This window comes from Propithecus coquereli, unplaced genomic scaffold, assembly GCF_000956105.1.
Source record: "Propithecus coquereli isolate 6110/MARCELLA unplaced genomic scaffold, Pcoq_1.0 Scaffold1143, whole genome shotgun sequence".
Taxonomy (NCBI): Eukaryota; Metazoa; Chordata; class Mammalia; order Primates; family Indriidae; genus Propithecus; species Propithecus coquereli.
In genome coordinates this window covers 80,448-104,856 of record NW_012135448.1, presented here as the reverse complement: position 1 = coordinate 104,856, position 24,409 = coordinate 80,448, and the positions used below count along the sequence as shown (strand labels likewise).

General features: G+C 59.6%; 2 protein-coding genes across 2 annotated transcripts in view; one reads left to right on the top strand and one right to left on the bottom strand.

Moving 5' to 3' along the window:
• RBFOX3 (RNA binding protein, fox-1 homolog (C. elegans) 3) overlaps positions 1-5,357 on the top strand; it is a 78,203-nt gene extending 72,846 nt beyond the window's left edge. The window contains exon 12 of the mRNA XM_012657301.1: positions 5,095-5,357. Coding sequence (XP_012512755.1) covers positions 5,095-5,139 — 45 coding nt within the window. The 3' untranslated portion in view covers positions 5,140-5,357. The remainder of the gene's footprint in view (positions 1-5,094) is intronic.
• Positions 5,358-8,778: 3,421 nt separating this feature from the next.
• Positions 8,779-20,137, bottom strand: ENGASE (endo-beta-N-acetylglucosaminidase). Its single transcript, XM_012657290.1, has 14 exons — positions 20,013-20,137; positions 18,474-18,541; positions 18,105-18,306; positions 16,964-17,112; positions 16,234-16,391; positions 15,531-15,679; positions 15,054-15,219; positions 13,870-13,973; positions 13,412-13,520; positions 13,039-13,229; positions 12,309-12,457; positions 11,863-11,968; positions 11,411-11,525; positions 8,779-11,256 (listed from the first exon to the last, which is right to left on the bottom strand). Exons 1-14 carry the CDS (start codon positions 20,135-20,137, stop codon positions 10,858-10,860), a joined length of 2,190 nt encoding a protein of 729 aa, XP_012512744.1. The 3' UTR covers positions 8,779-10,857.
• Positions 20,138-24,409: the final 4,272 nt, after the last annotated feature.

Sequence of the window (24,409 nt, the reverse complement as noted above, 5' to 3'; positions counted from 1 at the left end):
CACAGCCGTTGCTTACCGGGGCGCGCACCTACGCGGCCGGGGCCGGGCCGTGTATAACACCTTTCGGGCCGCACCGCCCCCGCCCCCCATCCCGACTTACGGAGCGTGAGTACCTGCGGGGCGCGATGGGGGGGGCGGCTCGGAGAAAGGCCGGGGAGGAGGCGGGAGGGAACCCCTGAGCAGCACGAGGGGCTGGGCAGCCTTTCCACACTGGGGGGCCCCGGGGACCCCAGCACTCAGCACTGCAGCTGCCTCCGTCGTCCCTCCCCCCACCCCCACCACAGCCGGAGCATCCCTGAGATCACTGGCATTTAGGGGAACGTTGGGAGCCCCCTGCACGTGGTCTGGATTCCTTGATGGGGGCGTCGTTGGCCCTTGAGCTAAGCCCTCTCTGGTCTCCTTCCCTGGGGTCCAGTGTCCCCCCCCCACTGACGCGGGCGACAGCTACCTGGGGGAGGGCAGGGCTGAGCCGCTGGGCCCCTGGGTTTGTGGGAGAGAGGAACTGACCAGCAAGGGTGTTACTCTATTGTTATACCAAAACAGGGCACTGGAGCAAACGCTTGTTAAAATGCCAGTCCCGTGGGCCGGGCTGGCACCGTGCCCCCTCCCTCCTCAGCAGACACCGGAGCCGGCCTACCCCACCTCTCCAGCGTTCCCACCACTTTCTTGTCCGTTTGCTTCCAGGGTCGTGTATCAGGATGGATTTTATGGTGCTGAGATTTATGTAAGTGCAGCCCGGGTGGGGGGTGGATCAGGTGTTCTGTTTGTCTCAGTGAGAAGTCAGCATTTTCCCCTCTCACCACCTACTCTGCCACCCTCCCGTGCTAGAACTCAGGAGGGCAAGGGCGCCAGGTCTGCCCAGAGTACTGCGTCCTTGGGGTCCCAGCACGGCCCGGTCTGGGTGGGCTGTGCTCATCACGGGAGCTGCCAAGGGATCTCCCAGCAGGCCTATAAGCTGCTGGCATCTCTCCGTTAGCGAGGTGTCGTCTAATGGGGCAGACAGCGACCCTCCCACATCCCTGACCGTGCTGGGGTGGGCGAGTGAGCACCTGAGGGCACCATGTCCATACAGAGGACCCGAGAGAGACCAGCAGGCAGGGGTCCACCACACCTGTGCTCCTGGGCCTAGCCCTGCCCCATGTCCTGGCCCCGTCACTCCTCTCTCCCTTCACAGAGCTGCTCTTACTGCTCCCCCTGGCTCGAAGCCTCGCTGGCATCCCCACCCCATGCGCCCAGCCACTCTTGGTCCTGCAGTTGCCCACAATTCAGCTACCCACTCATCTACGGCCAAGACGTCACCCGAGTTGACGCCGTCTTGGGCCCTTTGCCCTCGACCTTCCTAGCGTCCAGGATAAGACCCAGAGTCACCCAGGGGCTCCCAAGCCCATCAGCATCCAAGTCAGGGGTCACTGGCCTAGAGCACATCTGTGGGCACCTACTATGTGCCAAGGCCTAGCGTACAGCCAGATGTATAATTGACACCCACTGGTGTGTGTTGAATGTATAAATGGCTGTGTGAATGAATGAATGAACAGACAGCCCTGCCTCACCTTGAACCCTGCCACACGACCACCTGCACTTCTCAGACTTCCATTAGACCAGGCTTCACCTAACCCTCTCCAGGCCAAGGTGAAAGTTGAGAGGCTAGGAGGCTGGGAATGTCTGTAGTCCCCCCAAAGGGCCCAGCCGCAGGGTCTGTGTCAGCCCCATCTCTCCCCCGCCGGCCTTTCCTGGGGTGAGCCCCCCTAAGTCCGTCTGCCATCTCTCCTCCCACTTGCCCTGCAGGGAGGCTATGCAGCCTACAGATACGCCCAGCCGGCCGCAGCAGCAGCAGCCTACAGCGACAGGTAAGGCTGGGGCAGGGAGCTCGTTCTGGGGCAGGATGGGAGAGATGGAAGGGGGTCCCCCTAGGGCTGGGCCCAGACAGACAGAAAGCTTTACCCATCATTCAGGGCCTGGAGGTGTCTGCACCTGCTGGGTGCAGGGTCAGGGCAGGAGGGCAGGTCCAAGTGTGGTTTGGACACTCTCGAGCTAATGAGCCCCTGACCTAAAAGTCACTTCCGCCTGTGCAGCTGGGGAGGCCGTGGAAACGCTAGGTCTCAGGGAGCAGACAGCATCTCTGATTCCCAACCCTGGAGGTGTGACACCCCCTCCGCCAGCTCCGGAGGCCCCAGGTGCTGATCGAGAGCTGTAGCTTCTGCCCGGGACACACATCTGCTCCTTGCCAGTGCTGCCGGGGCCGAAACCCTCGAGCTCAGAGAAGGAAGGGCACAGTGTGCCCACCTCCCTCCTCCTTTGGAGGGAATGGGGCTGGGCTGGCGATGTGGGCCACGTGAGCTCACCCAGGTGGTGGGTGGCTCTCTTTGTTTGGGGGTGGGGTGTGCAGGTGCTCGGCTGTGCCCCAGGGGACGACCTAGTCTATGCCTTTCCCCTTGGGCATTCGGCCTGTTGGCAGTAGAGTTCCTGTTTGTGCAAGTCTCTGTGTCAGGTGTGCGGTGGGTATTTCATCAAGGGAAGCTGCTGCTTGTGTCTGCAGAGCCCCCTCTGGCCTGGGGACCGCCTGGCCCTCTCTCCCTCCACACCCTTCCTGCAGCCTCTAGCTCCAGCTCCTTGCAGGCGTGCCCTGTCCTCTAAGAAGCTAAGATTTCCCTGCACAAATAAATTAGGTGAGGCCAGGTGCAGTGGCTCATGCCTGTAATCCCAGCGCTTTGGGAGGCCAAGGCCGGAGAATCACTTGAGCCCAGGAGTTCCAGGCTGCAGTGAGCTGTGATTGGGCCACTGCACTCCAGCCTTGGTGACAGAGCAAGACCCTGTCTCTATAAATACATGAGGGAATGAGTGTGACAGGAAGGTCATCGGAGGGCAGTGCCAGCTCCTTGCGGCAGCATCCCTGGTCCCCCCATGGGGTTTTCCCCTCTTGTCTAGAAACTCTTCCCAGCCCTTTGCCCTGTTCTTTCTGGGCATTGGGGTTCATCCTCCCTCCAGATAAGCCTGTGAGGACCCCTCTTCCCTTCCGTGATGCTCTGAGTAGAGCATGTTACCCATCATCAGGGTTGGCACCTGCTGGAGGAGTTGAAAGGGTGGCCTGTGTGTTCCAGAAACGTCCTTCCAAACAGGCAGGAAGGATGGGCCATGTGGGGTTGGGGGGCCTTGCAGGTAGGGACCCCGCTGAAGGATGGGAGGTCTGGGTGGAGGTGGGAGGCCTGGTGCCACCCCTCACCTGCCCCTCCCGCACTCTTCCCCAGTTACGGCAGAGTGTACGCAGCCGCCGACCCCTACCACCACACCATCGGCCCCGCGGCCACCTACAGCATCGGAACCATGGTAAGGAGCTGGGGACCCGCCTGGTCCCTGGTGCCAGTCCTCACAAGCTGGGCATGGCGCTGCCGCAGGGTGGGTGGGCAGAGCTCTCAGGAGAGAGGCTGAGACCTCTGACCAGTGCCTAGTTCTGGTGACTTTGGAAGGCCCAGGGCCTGTAGGTAGAGGAGGGCTTGCCCCTCTGCGCCCTCTCTCAGTTGAGGGGACGCAAGGCTGACCATCTGCTCCTCTGGGAAACGTCCTAATGTACCCGACCTGTTTTCTGAGTCCCATAACCAAAGTCACGTTAAGGCCCCTCCATTCCCACCACCAGGAAGACCCAAGAAACCAACCCAGGGCCACCTCTGCGGCCCAGCAGAGGCCCAAAGGCCAGAGGGCTGTTTCTGCAAGTGCGGCCTCCCTTCCCTTCCTGGGTGTGCCCGCACCACGCCCCTATGTCCCTCCCCCAGACCCCCCAAGGCCACATGGCTCCTTGCTCCTCAATAGGAAGGCCACCTGCTGCTTCTCACCAAACCCCTCCTGGACTCCTCAGGGCTCCTGGGGAATCCCAAGGGCTGTGGGGTGCAGAGGGCAGGACGGGGCGGGGGCCCACCCCCGACGGGCCGCGTGTCTGTGTGTGTGTTTGTGTACGGCCAGCTGGCGACACATACAGCCCAGCTCACTCCGAACCCAGATGTCTTCCAGTGTTCACCCTCCTCCTGAGCCCACCCGCCCCCGGCCCCAGTTGGGGTCAGTGTTGGTTCCAGCTAGCTTGGCACCCAGCATCAAAGATGAAAACGTTTCGCGTTGAGTAAGGAGGGAGGAGGTTTGGAGGCAATATGGATTTTTCTCCATCTCCCTTGGGTTTGATTATTCCCTCCCAATTCTTGTTTTGCTTTTTTTGATTTTTAACAAGCCTTGGATGTCCCAAGCAGCCTGCGGTGACTGCTGGCAGCCACAGGGAGCAGCTCTGGGGGCCAAGCCCCCCCTGGACGGGGCCCCGATACCGGGGTGCACAGGCCTTCCCTGCAGCTCCTGGGCACACGCTTTCATTAGCACGGGGGGTTCCCTCTTGCAGTTTCCTTTTTTATATTTAAGATTTTCTATTTTTCCCCCAATTTTTCTTCTCTTGTAACTTGCTGTTTTCTTCCCTTTTCTGGCAAGACTGGTGAGTGGGGTGGGAGGCTCCCTCGGAGCCCTCCGTGACTCCGGGCAGCCTAGGGGTGTGGGAGAGCAGGGGCACCCAAGACCTGTCCTCCCCGGCAGGACACGGGGCCAGGCCTAGGCTGGACCCAAGAGGACCCAGGGACCCCTGTGGGCGTCCCAGAGGCCCCCAGAGAGGGAGCCCTCAGGGCTGTGCCCAGCAGGTGTGCCCCTTCCACGGGAGCTGGCTCCACCGGCCCCAGGGACCCTCCACCCTCTCTGGTCGCCCTGCGTAGTCCCCCTGGGGCACTGAGGAAGGTGGGGATCCCGCTCGGACCTCTCCCAACCTGAGGGCAGATCGGGGCCAGGCCTGAGCCCAGAGACTTGACCAAGAGGCAACTCAAAAGCTTGTGAGCCAGAAGCCATTGGCTGATGGCCCCGGAGCACCCCTCCTTACCGCAAGACCACCCCCTTGCCCCTCCTGTTGCCATGACAACCCAACGCCCTTTCTCCTCCCCAAGGAATATTGTAATGGGGAAGAAAATGGAACTTAGCTATTTCTCTTTTTGTTTTTCCTTATTTTTTTTCTTTTTGCTTTTTCACCCCTACCAAAAGGTGGTACTGATTGGCTGTTTTTCATCTTTGATGTTGCAGGCTAGCCTCTGCCGAGGAGGGTACAGCCGCTTCACCCCCTACTAGCAAGAGACCCAGCCCCTAACAGCATTCACACTGACTGCCTCTTACACACCAAACCCAACAGTCCAAACACCAGGCACAGCCACCAGGAAGACAGTGCGCCCCTCCCGGTCAGCGACACGCGCCGCTGACCCTCCGCGACTCTAAAATCCATACATTTTTATCTCCAGCCAGCTGGTCTCCCCGCCCCACCCGTGATGGCGTGTGTGTCTTTGACCCTGGTTTTTCTGTATGTCTGAAACACTGATTTCCTATTTGCCTTTGTTGGTGTTGTGTTGCCCAAGTCATTGCAGGTACAGTATGCACCTAGAGGGGGCCAGGCTGGGGCCCGCGACCAGGCAGCCCTTCCCCTGGGACTAGCAATAGCGCCCTGTGAGGGCGACACCCGGCTCTGGCCCTTACCCTGGCGGCAGCGCCCTGATACAGGGAGGGAGGGGCTCCGGCGCCCCAGGCGGGCCCCAGCCTGCCAGCGCCTGTCCAGACTGTGCCCAGCTAGTTACAGGCATAGCCACCTCCCCCGACCCCATCCAGCCGAAACTAATATTTTTAATTAAATTTTATTGATGACTTTCCCGCCGTAATCACAAGCATGTCACATGGTGTGCAGACTGCCGTGGTCACCCTGGTCTCCGCGACTCCTTAGCACTATTGTCCGAGAAACGGACGTGTGGGCAGGCCTGTCCCTGCCTCTCCACAGAGCACCTCAGCACTGCCAGCGGGACCAGGCCAGCCTCGCACTGGGTGTTTGTCCTAGAGCCACAGCCCACCCTCCCTGTCCCCAAGCTCCGAAATGCCTTTATCAGAGTCCATTTCGGAGGGGCCTCACCAGGAGAGCCGCGAGGGGACAAGCGCTGCCTGCTCAGGCCTTGCTGAGCCAGCCCGCTCCCGCCAGTCCAGCCCCAGAGACCACGTGCAGGGCCCAGGGGCCGTCTCAGCCCTGGCACCCACCCACCCAGGCCGTGGCGCTCCTGAGGAGATGCTGGCTGGGCCCAGTGGTCCGGCCCAGCCCTCGGGAGCTGCTGGCCCCCTGGGAAAGTTGGGCAAGACAGGCGAGGTCCTTCTCCAGGGCCGGCCAGGGCATATACCTGCACCTCTGTGGCAGGAGTAAATAGTCCTGGGCTCTGAGCGCGCCAGGCTGGGCTTCTGGAGCGGGAAGGCTGGCTCAAGGGTGTGGGTTCCCTGCCAGCCAGGGCTGAGGTCCCGCTGCCCACACCTCACCTTCAGCCATCTCACTCAGGCCGCTGCAGCCCGCGCAGCCCCAGCCTCTCCACACGCCCTGCCCTGCTGGTCCCACCAAGCCACGCCCTGACGCAGCCCCGGGCGGCCCCTCCCAGCCAGGTCCACTGTGGCGTCCCCTTCCCGCTACCCTGAGCTGCCCAGGCCCCTTCCTGGCCCTGCCTTCTGCCCGCCCCGCCTCCACACAGCCCAGGAAGACACGGGTCCCAGAAGCTGGGGCAGGTGTGGGGGCCCCAAGACTTGAGGGCAGGCCCATTGCCCCCATGCCACGCCTGTGGCTGCTCCTGAGATACTGCAAGTCCTGCCTTTCTGTTTCTGTTGTAGTGAAACCTTCCACCGTTTCCTTCTCGGACCATGAAGGGCAAAAACAAAAAAACAAAACAAAAAAAAATCACAAAACAAAAAACACAAAAAAAGATGTTACGATCCAAGCAACAAAAACCCAACCAAACCGAGAGGCATCCAGCCAAGTCCGAGTCCGCGACCTGGCCGCACACCGCACCGAGGGAGCACGTCGGCAGGGGGCGCCGTGGAGCGCGGCCCAGGGACAGGACGGCCCCCACCGCGTCCCTCGCCCCTGCCCGGCTGGCAGAACAGTGGGGAGTTGGAGGGGACGACGGGGCCTCCCTTGTGTGGCCTGTGGGGGGCTCCGTTTTCTATCCGGTCTTCCTTTCCTGGCCCCCCACTCCCAAGGCTATGGAGCCTGGCGGTGAGCAGGCCCCGGGCCTGAGCAGGGAAGAGGTGGCCAGTAGGACTTGATCTCTGCTGCCAGCTGTGCCAGTGGAGGGGACGTTTGGGCTGGGGGTGGGCGGGTGGCTTTTCATCCCAGGGGCTCCGCGGGGCCCCGTCACCTGTGTCGCATCCTCTGTGCCCCGCCACCCTCAGCCTGGTGAGGTAGCCGTCCGACCAGCAGCCCTGGGGCCCGACTCCAGCAAAAAGGGCTGATGTGGCTGCAGAACTCTGGGTGCCCCGTGCCCTCCCCTGCGTGAGAACGGAGGGAGCCCGGGCCAGGAGCCACTCACACCTGCACGCTTGCACAGGTGGTCCCTGAGGCCGAGGACCTGTCTGGAGGGGCCCTGGGCTTGCGTGTGAGAGCAAAGGCCAACCTCGTGCTGCCTTCGGGGACCCCGCCCTCCCTGCCGCTCCCCTGGGAGCCCAGTCCTGTGGGGGACACAGGGCCAGGGACGGGCCAGCGCCGGCAGCACCACGAGGCTGGGAGTCCCAGCGCTGCGGTCTGGACGGCCAGGGCAGGGCCCCCGGGAGTGAGGGCCGGGAGCCCAGCAGCCGCAGCCCCCTCCCAGGCAGGCGCGAGGGTGGGAGGGCGGGAAGGGCAGGTGGCGGCAGGGAGAGCTGGGGGAGGGAAGCAGCAAAAAACTACAAAAAGTAGCTCCCAACATGGCTCCACTGTCTCATGAAACGTCAAAAATTTAAAAAATACACCTCACTTTATATTCAGCATCAGCTACTGAAGCTACCGAACGGAATCCTCCTTTTCTATTACCGTTGTACATAGCCCTGCGCCCCGCCTCCGCGTCCTCTGTACAGAGCCCCCGCCCCGCTGTCCCACAACCTTTTCTTGCAGCAGCTCGACCCCCAACCGGACCCCCAGGACTGCGGCCGAGCCCCGGCTTCCTTTCTTACCATTCTGTATGCTTCCAAGGTGTGACCATTCAAAGTAACAGTATTACTAAGATTATTAATAAAGATTTCTTTCTTCAAACCAGGACAGCTCTTCGTGGTTTGGCAGCTCCGGGCACGGTGGGTGGAGGACACAGGAGGACCAGGGGCAGGGTCGGCCCAGACAGGACCCCACGCTGCCGCCGCCTGAAGCCAAGTGGCAATGGGGAGTCAGAGGGCCCCTCTAGGGAAGAGGCTTTAAAGCCCCAGTCCTCTCCTCCAGGCTGGTCCTCTGCACCCCATCCCAGGAGAATGGACAGGCGGGGGCTCCCCAGGACCCTGAGGCAGAGGACAGCCATGGTCCCTTCTCCCCTGGGCCGGACACAGTGCCGGGCGCAGCGTGACCTCGCTGGAGCAGAATGCACCCCAGGAGGCAGGAGGGTTAGGCCAGGTGACCCTGCAGCCACACTCAGCTGTCTGCCAACTCAATGCAAGAGAGGGCACGGGGGGTGGGGCCTGGGGCCCGTGAGGAGCTGCGCTACTTCAAGGTGTCCCCCACTCTTCCAGCCGCAGGTTCCAAGTCCCCACTCCCGGAAAGGAGGGCAGGAGCCAGGGCAGAGCGAGGAGGGACACAAGAGGTAAGCGGCAGAACTTTCCAGGGCCCAGAAACCTGGGACTGGGCCCGAGCAATTCCAGACTGGGCCGGACCACACCCCCCCATCGCACAGAGACGCAAGTTCATTTTTCACAACATCGGATAATTTATTTCAGAGCGATTACACCCACCAGAGGGGCACAGGCTTAAGTGCTGGCATATTAATTTTCCTGTACACGAGCCGTCGCTGTTGGGGTTGGGGACCACGCTCTTGGGGAGCCGGGTGGTGAGACTCCGCCGCACGCCACGCTCTGCTAAGCCCCCCGACTCCTAATTGCTCGCGCACCAGACTGTGAGAAAGTAATTGCCACTATAAATTTTCCCTCCTTCTCTGCATAAAATATTCAGGGCAACAGGCACTTTAAAAAAACAACTTCGTGAAATAAGGGAAGCAGTGTTCATGCCATGCTGCCCAACCCTGGCAGCCCAGCGGCCCTGTGCCCACCCCTGGGGCACAGAGTGGGGCCCCAGGAGTCCCCCAGCCATAACAGGCCACGGAACTGCTCTGGGTTGCAGCGGGCAGCAGAGGGATCTCCCTGCCCCACATGCTCGGCAAACTCATTTCCCTCCTGGGGTGAGAGCTGGCTGGGCCACACGGGAGACACGGGAGAACGTTCCCAGTTAGGAAAGGGCGCAGATCCCCTCATCCCAGGGCTTCCTGCTGGTGCTCGGCACATGAGCACCCAGAAGAGCAGGGAACGTGGAGAAAGAGGCCAGCTGCAGCCCCTGGAAGGGGACCTGGCGCTCAGAGCGCTGACAGGTACCCAGTGTACCCTCTCAGGACAAGGAAGGGGTATGGCTGGCCTGGCCCTGGTGGCCTCTCCCCTCACTACAGGGAAAAGTCAAGTCCGAAGATGCTGTGGTCACAGAGCATCCTAGCCCTCGGCTCCACCCCACACCACAGGAAGAGGACAGCAGCGATGGAAGGTAACCCTGACTGGCCCTATGTGGCCTGTGGGTGAGAGACCTCCCGCAAGAGCGAGGGACTTCAGGCCTTTGATCCTGTCGATCACAACAGACCTCGCCTGCACGGGGACTGGAGCAGTCAGCAGGGTCACCCAAGGCCATGGGGTCTGGACACCACTGTCAGGAAGCCTCCAGGGCAGCCCAGGTGTCAATAGGGAGCCGTGTGGCTGCAGAGGCCTCCAGCTCACCTACGGCCTCCTGCCGAAACCCGTGCACACACACCCGCCTGGGCAGAGGGGGAAAGGAGGGTTCGAGAAGAAAGAGAAGGAAAGAACAGAGAAGACAGGACACAGTGGGGAGGACCTGCCTCCCGCACACTCCCACGCACCTGAGCCAGCGCCTACGCAGGGGCCGCCTCTAGGTCTCCCCAGGCCTTGGGTGAGGCCGAGAGGGGAGGATGTGAAGGAACAAAATAGCTGGAAAAGCCCCACTGGGTCCCAGAGCATCGGCACGCAGGCCGCGGGCGGGGCTGGGGCCGATGCCCGAGCCCGAGGGAGGCTTCTCTGGAGCCATGGCTCCGGCCAGGCGGAGGCGGGGCCCGCACACATGGCCGGCCTCGCTGGGTGCCTACAGCCCAGAGGAGACACAACAGCGCTGGGGGCTGATGCGAACTCTCCAGAAATGACTTCAGGCTTGCAGGGACACTGGAGCTGGCCTGTCCTGCCCACGTGGGGATGTAATGCCAGTGCCAGCCTGGCCCTGAGCTCCCATCCCAAGGAGAAAGGGGCCTTTCCCGCCACCCTGCAGCGGCCCACTCTTTCTGCCCCCACCTGACGGCCGCTGTGGGTCAGCCCAGAACCCTCTCTGGGCGTGCCCGAGGCCCTCCTGCCACAGCTCAAGCTCCTTCCTAGATGACCTGCAGGAGGAAAGTCGCCATTCTCAGCACAAACACCTTTCAGCCTGTTAGGAAATATCCTTTATGGAATCTTCTGGACTAAACTTCCTCAAATCCTTTCATTTTTTCCTGGGAACTATATACTATGGAGAGAAACCAAACAGAAACAGAAGGCCGTTCATTCACCTTGGAATTACCAACTCAGCAAACTGACTTCTGGGCTGTCCTATTACCAGTGCCCCACCAAAGCCACAGCCTGGGTCCCAGCCTGCTGAGGAGGGAGGGTCTCCACCCAGCCCTTGGGACCTGGGTCTGGCCACCACTGCCCGCACTTGACAGGCGCAGGCCCGGGGCAGAGAGCCGGGAAGGAACCTCAGTCTGAGGCCAGGAGATGGTGGCGCTTTGACGTTGCTCACGCGGGGGCTGAGTAGAGCAGGGCTGCCCGGCCCCACTCGGCCTGTGGTACCAGAAACCCTTCCTTGGGGACGGGCTCCACCAGGAACTCCACACGACCTTCCTGGCCAGGCCCAGCAGCTTCCACCGGCAGGTCCACTACCCGGTACTGGTTGGCAAAAGCCAGGCCCAGGAACGTGGGCTTCTCTGGCCACGGTGGCTCCCTGCCGCGAGAGCCCCGTCTCACGCCGCCCCAGTGGTGGATGCGGAAGCAACGGACTTGTGGGAGGGGGTAGGACCAGTGCAGGGTGCAGCTGAGCTGCAGCTGAGCAGGGGCAGCCTGCTGCCAGCGGGTGTGCGTGACAGTGACCGCCTGCACCTGGGGCAGAGGGGCCAGCAGGCTGTTGGCATCCACCACCTGGCAAGAGAGAGCAGGCTCAGCAGGCCGGGCCCGGGGGACAGCAGGAAGGCTCCCCGACCCGCACACCTCCACTGCCTGACTCCACCCCAACTCCCCGCTGGACCTCCAACTGGATGGACATCTCTGCCTGAGCCCCTCTGGGATGCATCACCTGGATCTCTCCGAGGCGACAGACGAAGCTCTCCTGCTGCTGGCTGCCTGGCGGCCGTGAGAAGTTAACGAAGAGGTCCAGCAGGAGGCACCCGCGCAGGCTCACCTCATAGCAGCTGGGAGAGGAGAGCAGGGTGGTCACAGGCCTCACTCAGCTCAGTGGCTCCCAGGCCAGCTGTTCAGAGGCCCCAAGCCACAGCAGAAGGGAACTCCATCCCAGAATAGACCCTGGGCCCATGTAAGGCAAGTCCCCACGACAACCTTGAACCCCAACCCTAACACTTGAGTGTCCTGGGCTTGTGTCTCGGAGCTGCCCAAAACCTGGAAGGTCAAACCCAGAGCTCCTCTGTCCCTCCAGTTCTGGGGTTTCCACAGGGGACCCTCACTCCTCCAGTCCCCACCTCAGTGTGGCTGTCCCCTGCTGGGCTCTCAACAGGAAGCAGAGGGCCTTACCGCTGGATCCAGCCCCCACTGAGTGGCTGGCCACAGCGGCCCGCCCATCTGGCCAGCTTGGTTGGGGGCACCCGGAGGGGTCGGGGACTGTGTCTCGAGCTCGTTTCTGCAGAAGGAGAAGTGGGACTTGAGAAAAGAGCCTCCCAAAGGAAGACACACAGGGAGGGACACAAGGGTCACTCGTCCTGGCTTCTCTCAAACTGGCCACACCCCCTCGATGCCACAGCCGGCAGGATGCCCCTGTCCAAGCCGCACAAGAGGCCGCGCAGCCTGATGAGGACCCAGGACAGAGGTCTGGGCTGAGAACTGAGGCCTCCCTGTCAGGCCTGGACTGCAGCTGCCCTGACTCCAGCAAAGGCAGGATCTGCACAACACGGTCCACACCCGCTCCCACACGCCCCATGAGCTTTCTACACTTCTCTCCCAGGGGCCACCCATCTCCTCACCGTTCAGCACTGAGATGTCACCGACATGACAGCTGCTGGCATCCCCTGTGGTCAGCTCCAAAGCAACCCCGATATCCGTAGGCCCTTCAAGCTTGTAGACCATGGACAGGAAAATTTTGGGCGGCACCGGGACCTGCAGGGAAAACAACCTGCAGGAGAAACAGCCCGTGGTGAGAGGCTCGGAGAAGCTCCGCAGAGAGACGGAGGCAGCCCAAACCGCCTCCGCCAGCCACTGCCCTCTGGGGACAGGGAGTCTCAGTGGCAAAAGCTTCCGCACTCTGGTCCTGCCCATGGCCAGGAGACAGGTCTTCTCCCAGGGCCAGATTCTTTCACGGACGGAAAAGCGTCAGTTCTGAAACGCTGCATGATTCCCGCCCCCCGTGAGGAGTCCGTGCAGTCGGACTCACGGACACAGAGGGCAGAGGATGGTCTCCAAGGACTGGGAGAGGCGGGAAGGGCAAAGTGTCAGTCTTACGAGATGACAGAGTGCTAGAGGAGCTGCTGCACAACAGCGTGCCTAAGTTAACGTTCTCGTACTGTACACTTAAAAATGGTGAAGATGGTAAATTTTTTATGTTATGCATTTTTGACCACAATCTAAAAAAAATAATCATCTGGATCTATCCTCTGTCCTCGCTCTGGCTTCCGCTGCCCCATTTGCCCAGCTCTGCAACCACCGTGAGCGACGGGAGAAGCTGGTGGGCCCGCACACCCCCCATCACTCACCCACCTCACGGCCACATTCCCAACCTCAGGTGGGATCGTGCCCCGGAGAAGCAGGGAGCTGCCCCCGTGCCAGGCGTCCACCAGGCAGCAGTGCGTCTTCACCCAACCGCCACTGTCCCCTCCCAGCCTGTGCTCTCCGAACAAGGGCTGGATGTCCTGGGCACTTGGGTGGTACCAGGGCCCCACGGCCTCCTCCTGAAGGGCAGGATGAGGGGCTCAGTGGACGCCAGCAGAGCAGGCGCAGAGCGTGGAAGCGCGAGGCCACCACGTTCCCACTGGCACACCCCGAGGCTCCTACCACCCAGCCCAGCTGCGGCCAGAGGACAGATGGAGGGAGGGCAGCCCCTCGGTCGCCATGCAGCACCGGGCCCACACACCTGGCCGTAGCAGACTCTTCGTGTCCCCATGCCCAGGCAGAAAGACGTGACAAAGGGCAAGGAGCAGATGCTGTGTGTGGGCAGGTGGCGTTCCAGCAGACTCCAGAACCTGCCAGAGACACAGGAGGCTGCAGCTCAATCTAGAGCAAAGGGGCCTTTCACGTCCCTTGAACTCGCTGGCTGTAACTCGAGGGTCCCCCACACCCTCCAAGACAGGCCTTTCGGGAGGACTGCAGCTCCCCTGGCTACGGGCAGGCCAGAGGCCAGTCTGTGGAAGTGGCTGCTCAGGCTCAGTCCCCCACCTGGAAGCAGCCAAGGTCCCTTCATCCTCCTTTACCAAGCCAGAGATGGAAAGGGCTGCTGAAGAACAAGACCATGAGCCACTGCCAGCAGCCAGAGGAACCCCTGCCCTCCCTGCCTCTCGTCTGCACGCTCAGCCCCTGCGGCGCAGGACTCACTTGTCCTGGTTCTGGAAGAAATCCCTCTTCTCCAGACACTCATACACCCAGCCGGGAGCAAACAGAGCCGCCGAGAACCCATGCTTTCGGATCAGCGCCAACGACTAGGGAGACAGAAGTCAGGGGGATGCCTCCCACCCCAGCAGCGCCACAGCCAGGGCCCAGATAGGCTCCTGGGTGCCAGTGACACCGGTGGGGGTTCTCTCAGGGCCAGCTCAGAAAGGGGAGGGGAGGCTGTCCACACCCCTCCTCCCAACTCCACCTGGCGCTCCGGGGCTCATCCCGTCGGTCCAGAGTTGGCCAGAGGAGGGCGCTAGACGGGTTGGGAGGCGGGCAGAGGCGCTGCTGGGGACAGGGGCACGGGGCAGGGGACACTTGCCTGCTGCCCCATCTCCCTCTCACATAAACCTCTCGTTACTATCAGAATCACAGGGGTAAAGAGAATCCTCAGTTACTGGATTAATTTATCCATTTAAAGCTTAACTAATTAATGACTGAGAGCTTCGGGCAGCACTGACAAGGCAGACCCCTGTTCCAGCTGTGCAGGGGGCATCGCCCAGCCACCCCTGCCCCCGCCTCGCTCATGTGACCTGCCTTGCCAGAAACTTCTCACTGGTCGTTACACCAGCCAGCAGCAGGGAATCTGAGGCCTCGAGGCCACATGGAGCCCTCCAGATCCACAGGTGTGGCCCCGCAACTGAATCTAAACTTCACAGAAAAAAATCCCTCTGTGAAAAGGATCTGTTCTGTAAAATTTAGATTCAGTCAAAAGGCCACACTCAAGGATCAGAAGGCCACACGTGGCCCAAGGCTGCAGGTTCCCCTCCCGTCAGGACGCTCTGTGTTGCCTGAGTCTGCCCTGGAGGGTGGGAGGTTGCTTCACTGCTTGTCAAAAGGAAGTCTAGGCCGGCGGAGACCAGCCAGCCATCAGAACAGGACGCTTTTGTCCACTGACTCCCCCATAAAAAGAAATGGCCGGAAGTGAGGATTTCCACTGGGACACAGCTTGGCCTCAGAGCGGTTTGACCATGTTTCTCAGTGCCTCAGTTTCCCCACTCTGGGAAGAACAGCTGCTGCCTCTCTTTCCCTTGAGTTACAGATGAGAATGGAAGGTCTGTGAGGAATCGGGACCCCAGGGAGGGCACACAGGCCACTGGCTCTCTGGTGCAAAGGCCTCCACCCACCTTGTCCGTGTCGAACCGGCCTCCGACCACGTTCCCGCGAGCAAACACGTCCACGCCCACGTACACGTCAGCCAGGCGCTCCCCGGCCTGCCGCAGCATCCGCTCCAGGTGCTCCTCCCGCCAGTTATAGTTGGTGAAAAAGCCGTCGCAGGAATCAAAGAAGACCCTGAGAGGTGATGAGGACCTGCCGTGAGACCAGTCCCAAGGGGACGGCCCCCAGCAGTCTCAGCCTCCCCCTCCCAGTGCTCAGAGTCACTCACGACTCACAGGCTGGGGGCTGCCTCCAGGGCCCAGAACAGCGCCTGCAGCCAAAGAGAGGGCCAGCCCGCCAGTCCTCACCTGTGACCCTCGGCACGGCACAGCACTACTGTGTCGGCTGATGACCAGGACAGGAGACAACTGTGTGCCTTCTCCCCCTTTTCCCCAAAGCAGCCACATGTGCACTGCTCCCAGGAGGCACCCACCCCACAGGCTCACCTGTTCTGCTCGTTGAGTTCATCTTGCCACTTGAGCTGCCCACTCCGCAGCACGCTGTCGTACCAGAGCACCAGGCCCCCCGGGACCTGCTGATGCAGCTGCGTGGTCAGGTACCGGAGGAAAGCAGGCGTGTTCCCCACGGCAGCCAGCTGGGAGAGAGGAATGAGGACGAGACCCTACGTGAGGCTCAGATACATCTGTCATGAGAAGCATCCAGCCCAGGACAGACCGGAGGACACAAGAGCAAACAGATCCACAAACTGAACCACGGTCCCGAAATCCCCTCCACCCCCCAGGCGCCAAGAGGGCGTCCAGCCAGATAATGACTTTCTGCTGCAGCAGGTGGGACATGAACACAGGACAGACAGAATGCACTGACAGGGGAGGGTGCCATGAAAAGGCAGGCCCATGTCCAGCCCAGGCCGAGCGGCAGTGAGAAGGAAGGGAAGGTGTGATCGCACCGCAGGAGCGGGACAAGCAAGAGCCCAGGCAAGCCAGCTTTCTGGACAGAGCTCGAGGATATTCCAACTCACTGCAAAGTAACTAAGACTTCAGCACTGGCTCTGCCTGGGAGGCAACAAGTGGCTCCCACTGCTGCAGCCTGCGGCCCAAGGACAGCAGAGCGGGACAAGGTGAGGCCGAGGGAAGAGGGGGAGGTAGAGAGCAAAGCAGCAGGGGCGGGCTGGGCTGAGCCCACACTCACACTCAGCGAGTTCTCGATGTTGATCAGCCAGCCATCGAAACGAAAAAACTGAGCCATCTGGACGAGCCGATCGGCCACCGCCTGGTACGAACGCTCGTCCCCAGCCAGGAAGGCTTCACAGAGCCTGCCCCCTTCGCTCCACTCTGTGATGAAAGTCCCTGTAAGGACAGGAGAGAAACGAGGTCACCCACAGGGATCGCTTTCCCTCTGACCAAGGAGTTTGCAAAGTGGGGTTCCCGGACCCTCGACATCAGTATCACTTAATCGCTTGTTAGACATTCAAATTCTTGGGCCCTGTTCCCAGATATCTAGTGAGTCAGACACCCCAGGCTGGGCACCAGCATCACAGCTATAGAAGGCCATAAATGACCTGGATTCAGGCTGAGGCTTGAGAAGCAGTGTTCCGACTCAGGGGTCGGCAAACCATGGCCCTCAGGCCAAAGCCCACCACCTGTGTTTGTAAATACATTTTCACTGACCACAGCTTCACCCATCTGTGTACCTGCTTTCGCATCAGTAACTACAACAATGACCCAGCGGCCTGTGAAGCTGAAAACAGTCACTCCGTGGCAGTGACAGTCTGCAGACGCCTGTCCTCACCTACCAAGGCAGCCCCCAGGGGAGGAGCTCCACTCACTAAGCAGCAAGGCCAGAGCCATCTGATCCCTGGGTCACCGGGCAGGTGTGCTAGTGAGTCTGGCTGAGTCGGAGGTACGTCCTTGGCCCTTACCCAGCACGCAGACCCCATGCCTGTGGGCAGCATTGGTCCAGCCTACCGGGGGGATGGTGACCGTGTGGTGGCTGAAGTACACAAAGATGTCAATGTACTGCCAGTGGTAGAAGGAATAGGGGTTCTGCACCGCTGTGCCCTGAATAAACCTGGGTGAAGAAACAGAACAGAGTCAGGTCCCAGGAAACAATAAAGACACAGTGACCTCAAGGTGACAAGAGGGCAACCCCAAAGGTTTCCCTTAGTTTCCGTTCAGGTGACACTGAAAGCCTGTGATACCCAGGCCCTGTGCAGGTGGAGAGCGAGGCAGGGACAAGCCACTGTTCTCGCAACCACAAGGAAAACGTTTTCACCAGGGCATTAGACGTCTGCCATTGGGTCCGGATGCACTGAGCACTCTTAGCCTCAGTGAGCAGACGAACCAAGGAGAGAAGAAAGGAAAACAGAAGGCCCGTGTCAAAGCTCCAAGTCCCTGGCCTCCCCGCTCTATGCAGAGAGGTGAGCAGTCCCTCTAGGACACAGTCTGCCTGCATTTGGAGGTCGGGGCTGACAGCCACGTGAGCTGCACCCAAGGTTTCATCACCTTCCTGTCTCTACCTTGACGGCCAGCTCTCACTCAAGCCTTCCCATCAACCATAATACCCAAGACTGTTTCAGGGACATTTAAAAGCTCCAAGCTGACTCCATGGCAACTTTGGATGGAATGTCCACAGCTGGCAGAGGGAGGGGCATGTGACAGCTCTGTGCACCAGAAGCCAGAGCCCACTGACCCAGGACAGAATCAGAGCTGGAGTGAAGACAGTCACAGAAACAAGCCCAAGTGAAGACACGGAGAGCTGGGCTAGGCAGTCTGGGGAGGACCCCTACTGCCATGCCCTCGCCAATCTACCAGGCTTCAAGCTGAAGCAGTTTGAGGGATCAAACGATTTTAGAGCTGAAAGAGACATAAGATATTGCCTAGTCCAATCCTCTCCTTTTACAGATGAAACGCCAAGGCCTGACTTTCTCTCCCAGCCAGTGCAGAGCCGGTCTAGACGCCCGGCGCCTGACCCCCCAATCCACCTGGCACTCTCCCCCTCCCCTCCAGGCCCCCCACCGTAGGAAAACAAGCAACAAAACCAACGAGAGGCAAGGTCCTCACCTGTCGTCCAGGTACCCGCCCATCATGTCATGGCACAACAAGGTTCGGGGCCTCTGGCTGCTCAGAGGGGGCTGGCGGCGCTCCAAGGGCTCCAGGGCGACGTTAAAGCCGTCATCCGTGTGCGGTGTCCACGCCAAGAGCTCCTCCAGCGAAGACAAGTAAAAGCTGATAGGTGTGGTGGTGTCCTTGTCATAATATCTAACTGGTCCGAGGAGGGAAACAGTGAGGAATTAGTGGAAATTACAGGGTTAAAGGAAATGCTCTGATGACAAATCGGAGAGAGCCCCTGAGGGCGAGGGCAGCGGGAGCCCACCACCCAGACGCCCCTGGAGCGAATGTGGATAGTGTCCACAGCCTCAGCCTTCTCACCTGACAAAGGAGCCGGGGTAAAACTGACCACTTCTCGAAAGACTGCTGCTTCTTCGTCCTCTTCGATTCTAGGCAAAGAAGGAGTTTTAAGTTAAAAATAAACAGGTAAAGGACGCTCAGGAGCAAATGGCCTCGTTTCCCTGGACACATGGGGAGAGACGCTCTCTGGCTTACGCTATTTAAGGTAAACTACAGACACACGTCCAAATCAAAGACACCAGACGCCCTGATCGTCCGAGAGTCACTGTGGCTTCTGGTTGGACACACGTGGCAAGGGCTATTTTCAAGGATAAACACCAAACCCTCTCCAGCAGCCACCCAAACAGCTCAAGCCAAAGATCAATATATATTAATACTTCACGAGGCCCACAGGTTTTGCTATGGCCGAGGGGCAAGGAGCACTCAAAGTACCAGAGAGTCTGTAGGTCCTGAGAGAGCAGGGGCTGAGCTTTCGCTACGGGCAACCTTCCCCCAGCGTATCCACGGAGCACTAACCGCAGCTGTTCGTGGATGGATGTCACAGGGGAAGAGTGTTCCTTTGGTACGTTAAGTTGGGAAACCCTAAATAAATCTAAATGAAACAGCTTTCTTTTTAAAAAAAATTACTATTTTAAGAGTAGTGAGAAGACACTGAGCAGCCCTTTACAGGCCACGGATATCAAACGTGAGATTCTCTAAATCTACTGAGGTCCAAGGCCACTTTTCTGTTCACTGGGGTACCATCTGCCAACACCCCACTTGCATTCTGAGGCTTGTTGGCAAAGCTCCCACCACAGGATCTCCCAACACCGAGCACTGCCCCAGGACGCCTGGAATGATTCTGGGGAAGCCTAAGAACTGCAGGGGGGTTGCGGGAGGGATGAGGCCGATTCAGGTGGAGATGCCACAGACGTCGCCCCTTTCCTCTGTCCTTCCACCGCCCTCCTCTCCCAACCCCGCTTGCTGATTTCACTATCCCTCCTCTGCCCCTCCAGGACCTCTCAGGACGACCCTGCCTACACCAGTTCACCTTTGTCACCCGTAACTCCTCCACTCGGAGGGGAAGAGCCATCTCCACATTCCTCCTGACCAAGAATCTCTCTCACCACCCGCCACCGTGCGGTCTGAAACACCCATCGGTCTCGCCGCTCTGGGCTTCCAGAAGCCACGTCCGTGCTCCTAACTCCCCCCGGCAGCCTGCTGCCCAGGGGTTACCCGGTGGGCAGATGCCCCAAAAAGGATGGAAGCCAGGCCCAGAGGGGCACGTTCATCCCTTTCTGCCTCGCGCTGCCAGGATCTTCTGCACAAACCAGCAGGCGCGGGGAGGCAGGTGCCCCGGCCGAGGCGCCAGGATCCCCGCTGAGCCCGCCGGCATTCGGCTTGCACCCCGTTTCTGAGATGGGGAGGGACCCTGTCTGGACGCCAGTCACAGAAGGCCAGCGGCCGGCGGCCTGGCAGGGGCGCGGTAGCCGGGCGCGCAGGTCCTCCAGCGGGCCGCGGGAGCAGGGCGGGCGCCGACCGTTGTCCCCGCGCTGCCGACTCGCGAGCCCGTGACCCCACCTCTTCCCCGGCCGCCGCCGCCGCCTCGGCCGCCGTCCCAGCTCCTCCCGCGTCCCAGCCTCCGCGATCGCCTGCTGCCGCTGCCGCCGCCGCGCGGCCGCCCGGGTCACGGTCCTGGCCTCCATGACGCCGGGCTGCGCCCGGCCAGCCGGTCGGGGCCGCGTCACGGCGCCAGGAGCCAATCGCAGGCCCGGGCCCGCCCCCGCGCCGCGCTCGTCCAATGGGGAGTGCGCGGCGCGGCCGCAGCTCAGGCCCGGCTCCCCCGCACTCTGGGCGCGCGGCTGGGAGCCCAGACTTTGTAGCCTGGACGGGTCGGGGGCGGGGCCGCTTGGCGGGGCGGAGCTTAATCTAGGGGCGGGGCTGCTGGCGGGGGCGGGGCCTAGGCGAGAAGCAGGGCCTGGGGGAATTCTGAGCCTAGGGTTCTAGAAGGCTCTGGAAGGTTCCTATCTGTAGGTTCTTGCTCCAGGCTCACCAGCCTCCTTTTTCAAGTAAATTGAGATTCATGCCAGCGAGGTTAGAAATCTCCCAAAGGTCAAAGTCAGTGAATAGTAGAAATGAGATCTTAACTCCTGCTAACCTGTATCAAAAGGTAATTTTCAGAAGAAAATAAAATCCTGATTCTCACTCCATTATAGTATCAAGCGTTCAGGATTGTATTCTAGTCATTAGTCAACCAAGGAGCCAGACAGATGTCGTGACGTGTTAACGGGGACTCGAGGCAGAGGCACCTGCGGAGGAGGAGTGTGGGAAGTGTCAGTGCAGGAGGAGTCGGCCAGGTGGGGCTGTGCTCCCCTGGGCAAGACAGCGGCTCACGGCTTGCAGAGAGCTGTCGGGAAGACGACAGAAGGCCAGGACCAGGCAGCGCGGAGGCCATGCAGAATGCAGACTGCACAGTCTTCCGTTCAAACGGAATTTCTTTCGACACCCCAGACCTGTGCTCTGCGCTGACTGCCCTGCCCCCAAGCCCACAGGGCCCACGCGGCACATCTGCAAGATGCATTGCCTCTTGGGCACAGAAAGAGTTCACGGTAAGCATGACAGAGTGGAGGCCTGAGCAGGGAGAACGGCCTAGAAGCTGGGCCTAAAGGCTGGGACCACAGGGCCACAGTCCTCTGCCTAGGCCTCACCAGCTGGGAGCTTCCGGTGCTGGGAGGCAGCTGCTGCCCAAGCCACGTTGACCAGGCCCATGTATTGTCGTTGCATTCTTTGAACTGTACGAGGCCCCACGCGTCCATAAACGCCGAGGATGGGGAATGTGACTAAGGTTGTTAAGTATGGGCCCTGGCCATGTTGCGGGCTGACCGGTCAGGCAGGAAGGATGGGTCAACAGGGAGGACAGAGGTGGCAGAGCCCTTCTCTCTGGCTCTTTGTGGGGCTTCGGCCCTGGGAGGTTTGCGGGGCAAGAGGGTCGCTGGGTTGTCCGGCTCACTCCCACTGTGTTCGGGTGAGCCCAGGAAATGGACTGTTTTGACTTGATCTGCACCTAACCAGGTATTCCCAAGCCCTCACCTGTGGCTTAACAGTAAAAATAAATAAACTTTCCATCCTAGCCAGGTTGAATCGCAGTAATGAGGGAGACTTTGAACGGCCCTTGGGTAATGCTCAGTCTCTGGGAAATAATACGCCCAGGCCTCCCTTCTGCTCTGCTCCTTTCTGAGGAGCTGACATCTGGTCTAGAGGAACAGGAAGGTGAAGGTCGCCCTGCACATGCCCGGGGACAGAGAGGAGCCGGACCCTGTGGTCTCTGTTGGCCTGTGTGGCTCCTGGTATCTCCAGGGGCAGCCCAAGCCTGAGTGTGCCCGTGTCTGCCCTGAGCTTACATTGGCTCCCACCAGGGGCCCAGACTCCTAACCTTGCATGGCTTCCAGATAAAATACAGAACGCTCAGTTAAATTTTAATTCCAGATAAACAACGAATAGGACAAGCTTGCACTAAAAAGTTATTCCATGTTTACCTAAGATTCCAGTTGAACCAGGATCCTGTATATTTAGTTGCTAACTCCCACAGCTCCACCTGAGAATCTGCGCTACGGCCTTGCCTCCTTGCTCTGTGACGGGGTCCCTCTGACGCCTCTGGGCGGGCTCTCGGCTGTCCTGGGCTCTGCCCACAGCAGTACAGGAAGCCAGGTTGATTCAGGACAGCTGAGCCTCGGAACCTCCTTTTCCTGACAATACAGTGCCACCAGCTCAGTGTCGCAGGTGGTCTCGTGTGACTAGCACTGGCCCCTGCACCTTCCCCTCAGCCGTGCGCAGAGCGGGAGAGCTGCACCTGCGCGGCCTGCTGTGTCTTCCTCCGCCCTCTCTCCCAAGGCCTCCTGCAGTGTCCTGGGGGCCAGAAGTGAGAACCAGGTGAGGGGGCATCACCTGCTGCCCGGGCTTGGCTGCTGATGGGCTGAAGAGTGCAGCAGGGACTGCTAACTGTCCCCACTGCCCCTCCCTCCCCTTGCCCTCTAGGAATGGAAGCCCCACCTTTTAGCTGACTGCATGGCCACCCAGATAAGGACAATATTCCCCAGCAGCCCTTATATTAATAGTCGAGAGGAACCACAAGAGCAAATTCTGGTTTTCCAGACAAGAAACAAAGGGATGTGTGCAATTCTGTTGTGCCTACAAGGCAAACGGGCATGCCCTCCACTTTCCTTCCTCGCTTCCGGCTGGCTGCCAGGTGGGAATGAGGGTGCGATGGTGGGCACTGCGGCAGCCGTCTGAGACCGTGAGGTGGGAGCCACTGGAGGAGGGTGCAGAGCAGCGATGCAGAAGGGCCCTCAGTACCCAACAACAGAGACCACGGTGTCGCTGGGACTGCTTATGTCTGGACTCACGTGAGAGAAGTAAACGTCTGTCTGTCTTGGTATTTATTACAGTAGCTGAATGTAACTAAGATGAGTGGACTTAAATACTGAAATTTAGAAAAGCTTCTCAAAACAGCAGCCTGCCTTCCAAGGCTGTTATTTTTTTTTTTTGTTTGGCAAAATCTTATTACCTTGTTCTTTCTTGTTGCGTTCCTTCTGCAATCAACCCGGCTTTCCCTTCGTTCAGACAGATGCCTCAGACCAGCTGGGGCAAAGACAAAAAGCACATTAAAAACTTTGCAACTGTTGTTCCCCGTATGGAGTTGTCCTCCGTGCTCAGTCAAGGCTGAACCCTACAGAGTGCGGTGGCTGCTCCTGGCTCCAGCCCCGACGCACCCTAACCTGCTGCAGGAGGCGCGAGGCCCCTGCGGGAACACCCTGCACACCGCCAGGCTGTGGGCTCCGTCTGCTTCGAGTTCGCTCCACAACGACACGGCATCACCCGGGGTGCACGCCCTGGCGTTTCCCCAATATTATTGCTGTAATCACACAAATATCTGTTGAACGAAAGTGACGGCAGGCCACTGTTGCGGAGTGTGCTCCTGCGCTGGGCTCAACAGACCAGACCAGACCGTGGTGGAGTCTCCCATGCGAAATGCCACACAATCGACTGAAACGTCAAGGAAGCAGGTGGACCCCAAACTGACAAGTTTTTCCTGAAGACAGGAGATTCCAGTCTACCTAAGTCAGCGTCATAAGGAAGTCCCCTCTGCTCTAAGCCTTATCAAAAAAAAACAAAAGTCACCTGCTGTTCCCCAGTCAGCTTCCTTGCTGTTCCTTTCCTGGCTGCCACTTTGCAAACGCCACTGCCCTGGCCCAGCGGGAGCTCTCGCTCCACGTGGCAGGATGGAGGCTGCCCTGATTTACGGATCACAAATGAAAGCCAATTAGGCCGATAACTAAATTCGTTGTAATTTTATCTGTTGACACATTCCATTCATTTTCTCCTTTTAACAATGTAAAGCATTGCAGATAAAATTAATGTTCCCTTTTATCCACCTCCCTTGGATTATTTAGTCCCCCCGCCCCCGAGATCCCTCAATATTCCACCAGTGTTATCAGTTTGGCCTTTATCCTTCCAGATGTTTTAAAATACTTTTCCATACAGTCATACGTGTTTAAAACATACATGTTCTTTAATACATGCATGTATGAAAGAACCCTATCATATTGTTCATAACAGTAGAATGTGCACATTTTCGGTTTTAACAGACGCTACCAAAGCTCTGCCGCGGACGTTCTCCCCGGCGCGGGCTGCATCTTCATTGCCCCATGACCCCTCAAACACGGTATTATCGAACTTTAAGATGTTTTTGCTCAGCTGATGGGTGGATATCGGGTTTCACTGCTGTTTTAACTTCACGTTGCACGGCTTTTAGTGTTGGTCAGCCATCTGGACATGTGCCGCTTCTGTGACAATCCCGTTAAGCCCTTGGTCCATTTCTACTGTGTTGTGGTTTCTTACTGGAGTGTAGGAGTCTGCTACATATTCTAGATACTCACATTTTGCCTCTAACGTACATAAATGGAGCACACAGACGTGCT